This window comes from Gadus morhua, unplaced genomic scaffold (assembly GCF_902167405.1).
Source record: "Gadus morhua unplaced genomic scaffold, gadMor3.0, whole genome shotgun sequence".
In the NCBI taxonomy this organism is placed as follows: Eukaryota; Metazoa; Chordata; class Actinopteri; order Gadiformes; family Gadidae; genus Gadus; species Gadus morhua.
Window position 1 is genome coordinate 55,001 of NW_021964001.1, and position 7,748 is coordinate 62,748.

General features: G+C 51.3%; 1 protein-coding gene across 1 annotated transcript in view; it reads right to left on the bottom strand.

Moving 5' to 3' along the window:
* LOC115538762 (cadherin-20) overlaps positions 1 to 7,247 on the bottom strand; it is a gene marked incomplete at its 5' end in the record, with an annotated part of 17,123 nt that extends 9,876 nt beyond the window's left edge. Inside the window, 4 exon segments of the mRNA XM_030350092.1 lie at positions 1,155 to 1,402; positions 2,635 to 2,822; positions 4,780 to 4,947; positions 7,128 to 7,247. Coding sequence (XP_030205952.1) covers positions 1,155 to 1,402; positions 2,635 to 2,822; positions 4,780 to 4,947; positions 7,128 to 7,247 — 724 coding nt within the window.
* Positions 7,248 to 7,748: the final 501 nt, after the last annotated feature.

Below are 7,748 nucleotides of genomic sequence, written 5' to 3' on the forward strand. Positions count from 1 at the left end.
TTCACCTTTGCAGCCCGACCCCTTAGCTTGACCCATAAACTGTTTATTATTGAGACTAGTGCTTTTTGCTATGATCAACCAAGACCTCTTTTTCTTTTTCTGTGTATGTCATCCTACAGGGTATTATTGTAGTCTGGTCCAGGCAATGAATGGATTATCAGGGACCAGTCTGGGTTTTGTGCTGGGCGTTTGTTATGGACGACGAATATTCCAATGCTGCCCCCTTCTGGATATAAGCTGTTACTACAGCGTGCCTTCGTGGGAGCAGCATTGTAATCTCGGATCCGGCAGTCCTACTCTGCTCAAGCTAAATGTTTTGGAGGAGACGGAAGAGAGCCTGGGCTGGCGACCAACATTTAAATTGTTGTAGTTCTGCCTTGTTTCATGTTTTTTTAGGTAGGTATTCTACCAAAAAAAAACAAATTTGCTTGATCGGAGATGAAGCCCTCAAAAGGGGGTTTCGATAAGTGTATTGTGGAGTCTGTGTGATCGACAGCTATGATTAGACACCCTCACCTAGCCCGAGCCAGGCCGACTAGACTGTGGGGTGGGCTGAGGCCGCACACCTGTGGTGCATTGAGCCAGCGGGGGGGGGGGGCAGAGGGTCCCCCCACACACACCTGAGGCGGAGCTTTGCCATGTCAGCTGTCACACCTGCTCTGCCAGCACTCAGCAGCCCTGTTTGTCACGCGTGTCGAGTGGCGGGGTGTGCTGGCGCCGTGGCCAACGCTGGGCCGTCCTCGGACTCAGTCGGGGGACGAGAGCGGCCTGAAGACTCTTTGTGAGACTCACTGTGGACATGCGACCAAAGCGACTTACAATAAGTACGTGAGTGAGCGACTGGTGAGCTTGCGTGTTGCTTGTATGTTTGTCCGTCCTTGCACTGAAAACTAGTACTTAGCATTGTGTAGCATCTTACCTTGGTTGAGAATAGGAGAATAGGTGAACCTAGCGATTGTTAGTGCTTGGCACTTGGTTCTATGAACATCCTTACTGTACCGACAGCGATATATTGTTGTTTCTCTTCCTTCTGACTAATGTAGCGATTGTACGTCGCTTTGGATAAAAGCGTCTGTTAAGTGCCCTAAATCGTAATCTAAATCTAAATGTAAATCTGATCCTGGATCATAATCTAAATCTGTCTGGGTGCTCACCTCACGGTGTTGTTGGCGGCGTCCGGGTCGCGGGCCGAGACCACGCGGACCACCGTGCCGACCTCGGCGTCCTCGCCCAGCTCGACGTAGTAGGAGGGGGAGTCGAAGAGCGGCGGCTCGTCGACGTCCTCCACGCTCACGTGCACGATGGTCACGTCCTTGAAGGGCGCGCGCTGGGCGGAGTCCGGCTGGCTGTTGGCCCCCTCCACCTTCAGCGTGTAGCTGGGCTTGCTCTCGAAGTCCAGAGGCTGGAGGAGGTGGAGGTGAGGGGGACGGAGAGAGGAGGTGGAAGAGGAGGAGGAGGAGATGAAGGAGGTGGAGGTGGAAAAGGAAGAAGGAGGTGGATGTGATGGAAGGGTTGATGGAGGAGGTGGAGGTGGAGGAAGGGGTGACGGTGGAGGAAAGTGGATGTGATGGAGGTGGAGGGGTTGATAAGGGGTCGGAAGAGGAGGTGACGGAGGTGGTGGATATGATGGAGATGGAATAGGTGATCAGGGGATGGAAGATCAGGTGATGGAGGAGGTGGAGGTGGAAAGAGGAGGAGATGATGTGATGCAAGTGGTGATAGAGGTGGAGGAGTTGATGACGGAGGAGTAGAAGACGGAAGGAGAGAAGTGAGTGGTGGATGAGGAGGAGGTGGAGGATATAAAGAAGAGGAGGAAGAGGAAGAGGGCGAAGACGTTCAGCAGGAGGTAATGAAGGAGGAGGAAGAAGAGGAGGAGGAAACAGGTTAATAAGAACGAGAATAAGAATCGTTCAATGAACCCAATACGTCAACACCCTAAACACTAGACACAAAATCAAACGTCTAATCAAAACGTGTATTTTCGTTCTTTATCTTGCAAACAATACAACGTGCTCAAGTGGGAAAAACAACACAACAGGAAAAATAATAGTTAAGACTAACAGCACGGATCAGAATCAATACCACTTGGCTCCCTGAACTGGGAATGTGAAATCCATCAGCACAGCTCTGTTACAGAGCACAGATCCCCTAAGAATACTACCTTTAAATCGTCCTCTCTGCATCTTAACATACAATCTCAAATGTATCTTACTTTAAAAAGCAGTGTATCCTCATTTGTGTGTCTTCCAGTGGAAATGTCAATGCATGAATACATTTGTGAATGTGTAAGTGTATGTGTTTGTAATGTGTGTTTGTGTGTGTGTGCGCACGATGCACATGCCTCTTCAACTCTATATGTGAATGCATGTGATTTACACTCATGCATATCACATGCATCTTACTTTGAAAAGCTCCCAGATTCCCCGCCGAACGATCAATAGTGCACACACACACACAAACCCACATTTGCAAATATGAAAACACACACAATTATGAACGTACACACGTACGCATACACACAGACAGGCACGCACGCAGGCACACACACACATGATTGCACACACACCTAAATGCACGCACACACAAAAACACACATGCACACATAAGCAGGCACACGCACGCGGGATCCCGTACCTTCTTGATGGTGATGATGCCGAACAGGTTAGTGGGGTCGGTTCTGATGTCGAAGGTCTCCCGCCCGTCGCCGTCGATAATGCTGTAGGTCATCTCCGCGTTGACCCCGATGTCCCGGTCCTTGGCCCAGATCCGGCCCACCACCGAGCCCACCGGCGCCGACTCCTGCACGGTCATCTGGTAGAGTCCTGGAGGGTACGGAGAGAGGAGTTGGAGTCAGTGACCGTAGTCGTCCTCTAGAGGGAGCCAAAGACCTCCACCTCGATCTGAGCCACTGAACAAAAACAACCTGCTGCGAAATCATCTGCGCTCCTAAAACAGCTGAAAGAAATACTTCCCAATTCAGGGAAAAAGCTTTTGACGTGTGACCCGACTTTACATTATTTTCATACTTTCGATTTAGTTGTGAAAGAATTCCCACGACACAGAGGTCACATCGGTCCACCTCAAGACCCCCGTGCCCCCCCAACAGACAGGCCTACAGACGGCTCCTGTCCGGGCCGAACCCTGCCTCGCCCCCGCGGGTCCAAACACATTACCCTCCCTCTGACGTGATGGTGTTAATTGGGATTCGGTTCGAAGCGAGTGGCGACTGCAGCGGTGTCGTCGTGGGTGACGACACCCGTTGAGACAGGTCTCCTCGGCAACTGGGTGACCCCATATAACACCCCCCCCCCCCCCCCCCCTACACACACACACACACACACCACCCCCGACGCAACCCAGTCCAGGAGTGGAGTAACGAAATGGGGGTCATCCCCATGACAGCGTGGCGCTGACTGGATGGGGGAGACAGTGGGATTGGAGAGGGGGGGGGGGTCAGATAGCTGGAGGCCGGGGGGCAAATGATGGGGCTGCGGGTGGAGGTTAACAAGTGGAAGAGACGTAGCAAGAGAGAGGGGTGGAGTGAGGTTTCGAGGGACACTAAGGCAGGAAGCAAGGACATCTTCAATGCACTACTTTTAAGTGCCGCTGCGTTCACCTTTTATGGGAAAAGTGTCTCTGGCCGCAGTGGGGAACATCCATCCACTGGGGTATTAACTTTGGAATAAGCCCGACGTGGGGCAGCAGTAAAACAGCCTGCATGGGCGGACCGAGTCACCCTGTTTGACTCCCGGCCGCTGACAAGTGGCTGGTTTGAAAACAGTGCAGTTGTTTGGTCCTCGCTGACCGTTTACTTGAAGGAGGGTAATGGCGTTACAGGCGTTCAGGCTCCCGGGGTGATGTTTTGTTGTGGTGGCGCAAGAAGCAAACACAACAAGAGGTGGAATGGGAAAATAAAGCGTTTTTCTTGGTTGTTAAAGAGCAAGTGAACCAAAAACCTGTTCTTTTCTCTTTAAGTATGATCATATTTCTCATAGGATCGTGAACATTGTAATTTATGCCGGTTTGTCGCTGTTGGCTTCTCGGGCAACAGCAGCATAACGCTACGGTGCGTGTGGAGCGCCGTCTGTGCAGAGGTTTGTTTTGATGCCCGAGCGAGGGTTAAGCTTCTCGGTATAACCCCACATTGACTGGTTCATTTCATATACAACGTCGCTCATTAAATCGCTCATGCCCAACGACTGTGCTAAAAACGTAGCACAATGTTACCGTGGGTTGAACAATGTAGTTAAAATCCCATAGTGTTGGGAATCCAGCTGAAACAGCAGGTTCACTGGCTCTTTAAGGTGAGGTGTTGAGTTAGAGTCGGGGACCAAGGTGGCACGCAGGAGGTAGGCTAGGAGGCGAGGGCCGGAGGAGGAGAGCAGGAGTCGAGAGAAGGAAGGAGTAGGAGAAGGAGGCGAAAGAGGATCAGGAGGAGACAAAGAGGAGGAAGAGAGATGTGAGGAATGGAGGGGAGGGAGGGAGATGAATAAGGAAAACAAAGAAAGAGAAGAAGAAAGACGAGGGCAAAAGGGGGAAGAAGAGGATCAAACGAACAGAAATAGAAGAAACTCAAAAACGGATTTCTTTGTTTGTCGCTTTCAATCGAACCCCGGGAGGTGGGGGGGGGTTGTCACGGCAACGGGTTGAAGGAGGGGGGGACGACACAGCTGATGAAAGCCGTAAGGACATTGAGGTCGAGAGACATGGAGGGGCGATAGAGAGAGAGAGAGAGAGAGAGAGAGAGAGAGGGCGGGAGAAGCATCGACGGTGACTCACTCTGGTCGAACATGGGCGGGTTGTCGTTGACGTCGCTCAGGCTGATGTTGACGGTGGTGGTGCCGGCCAGCCCTCCCAGCTGACCCCCCATGTCCTTGGCCTGGATGACCACCGTGTAGTTCTCCCTGGTCTCGCGGTCCATGTCGGCCAGGGACACCCGCACAAGGCCTGGGGAGGGAGGGGGGGGGGGGGAAGAGAGAGAGAGAGAGAGAGAGAGAGAGAGAGAGAGAGAGAGAGAGAGAGAGAGAGAGAGAGAGAGAGAGAGAGAGAGAGAGAGAATGGATAAAGATCGCAAAGTATGCATGGGAGGTGTCAAGAGAAACAGGGAGGCAGTGAGGGGAGATGGGGATTGAAGAGAGAGACGTATTGTTAGAGGCTGACCCCATCAGAAAAACATCTCTGCCACAACAGACTCCCTTCCTCCTTGTAGCAACATGCCTGGTGAAATATTAACCCTGTTGGCTCCCGCTTGACCGGGCCTGAACTGAATGCTTCAGCACACCCGGAGACAGGGAGGGAGAGGGGGAGGGGGGGGGAGGGGGAGAGAGAGAGGGGGGGGAGGGGGAGAGAGCGAGGGGGGGAGAGAGCGAGAGAGAGAGAGAGAGAGAGAGGGAGAGGGGGAGGGAGAGGGAGGGAGGGAGGGAGGGAGGGAGAGAGAGAGAGAGAGAGAGAGAGAGAGAGAGAGAGAGAGAGAGAGAGAGAGAGAGAGAGAGAGAGAGAGAGAGAGAGAGAGATGCATAGAGGGAGAGAGAGAGAGAGAGAGATGCATAGAGGGAGAGGGGGAAGAGAGATGGAGGGAGCGGGGGAGAGGGCGGCATAGAGAGAAGGGGAGGGAGAGGAGGGAGGTAGAAGGGGGGAGAGACATTCCCGCTCAGGCCGAGTGGACAGCGGCAGGGATTAGAGACAAGAGAGCGAGTCATGTGACCCAGGGATGAGGAATGTCTCGTGCTGTGAATGAGACCCAGAGAGACCCGCCAGACCGTGCACAAAGTGGATCCCAGCGATCAGGAGACGGTCTGGAGGTCAGGGGGTGTGGGTACCGGCTGCTGTTAACCAGTGACCGGGGGTCGCTCCGCTCGGCTGACTCTGTGGTGCTTCCTGTCCCGTTAATGTTTAGCTGGAGGTTTTAGCGTCAGGGAGCCTCCAGTCTGTGGGTCGAGCGCAGGAGTCCATCCACCTGAGTTGTGACATCACAACTGGGAGTTTCTGAGTTGTGACATCACAACTGGGAGTTTCTGAGTTGTGACATCGCAACTGGGAGGTTCCCGCCTAGATGGATGAGGGACTGATCTAACTCCTTCCTCACCAGTTGGTACAGTCCAGAGTGGATGAGGGATGGATCTCACTCCCGCCTTACTTGGTACAGTCCAGAGTGGATGGGGGATGGAGCTTACTCCCCCCTTACCGGTTGGTACGTTCTAGAGTGTCTTTGATACATCTGGGAGGGCACGATTCAACTTGAGAGGTCTACTTCAAACGGTAGAAAGCGTTTGAAGTAGATTTTATTGAACACCCTCACACCCGATAATATATATTTTAAACCATGTGTTGTTACTAGTCGAGCTTTGTTAAAGGCCACTTTTTTTGAGTTTGGTAAAAAAAAAATGCAACCAGGCTTTGACTGTGTTCAGTCAAACTGCTGGCAGCCATACATTTGGGCTAAGCCAGTTATCAGAATCAAACTGCTCGCTGTCTGGCCAATACCGTCTGGAACAAAATAAAGCATAAATAAATATTTGGTGATAGGAGCCCGAAACCCACACCAAGTCCAAAACCCACAGAAAGCTTTTCTGTTGTAGGATTAGAGAAGGTCATGTTGATGTTTTTTGCTTTGTGTGTAGCTAAACACCACTCAAACTTAAACCCTTTTTCTCACTTTGCTTTCATGGATGGTTGGAGAGCAGAATCCTCTCGTGTCTAGGCTGTTTGACTCACAGTGCAAAACAACCGGGGTCGACAATTTCTACCATGAAGATTCCGTCAGCCCTGCCTTCTCCATCTGTTTCATTTGCATTCATTAATCTGATTGAAAACTGATTAATGTTAAATATCTCTTACTTACCTTGGGGGATTTCCTACTACATATAAAACGCAAAATGTGCTTTTTATACTGCACCAATTATCTTGTTCGTGCCAAAGAGGAACCGACAAACACAACAACTCAACAGGGTTGGCCGAAACTACCATCCTGTGCTCCCTAGCTCTCAAAATGGCGGCCAACGTTACTCAGGCGCTAAAACCACATCAGCAGCTGGAACGAATGGCCAGCCACTGGCTGGTGGTTTATTATCTTTGTGTGTGAAAACGTTTGGGAAAAGCCAAAGTTTGTGAGTTCTATAAATGGTTACCGGTCTTGGCGTCGACGGAGAAGTAGGGCTGGCCCTCCAGGATGCTGTACACCACGCGGGCACTGTTTCCGTAGGTGGGGTCGTCAGCGTCCGTGGCCGTCAGCTGGATAACAGATGTTCCTGGCGGGCAGACGGAGATTTACTGTCAGAAATTCATTGGAAGCTGGCGGTGAGCCTCTCTCATAGTTCCCCCGTCTTCGCTAGAACGTTCCAGGTGCGTCCTTCTGAAACGCCAGCGGTGAACTTTCGGAGTTCACGGTTGGAATTTCGGGAGGGAAAACCCCCCTTAACATCGTTCCGATGTTCATACGCATCGGAAATCCACTGTTGCAGTGCAATCACCTCGAGAAGAACATCAACTGTGGAATGAGCTAGCTAACACGCTAATATGAGGAAATCTAAAGTGCACTTTATGACCAATCAAGAAGCATACACAATTAAATAAACGGTTTATAATGCATTGAAACAGTCGGCCTCTTCAAATGTTTCCTAGGCCTGTTTTATTATTTTTTCTGTCCCTCTTTCCTTTCTGTTCGATTTTTTTTTCGATTTTCCTGCGGTATTCGTTTTTGGAGGATCAATGTGCGCCGCCAATTTTGAAGGGCAGGTTGCAGACGAGGA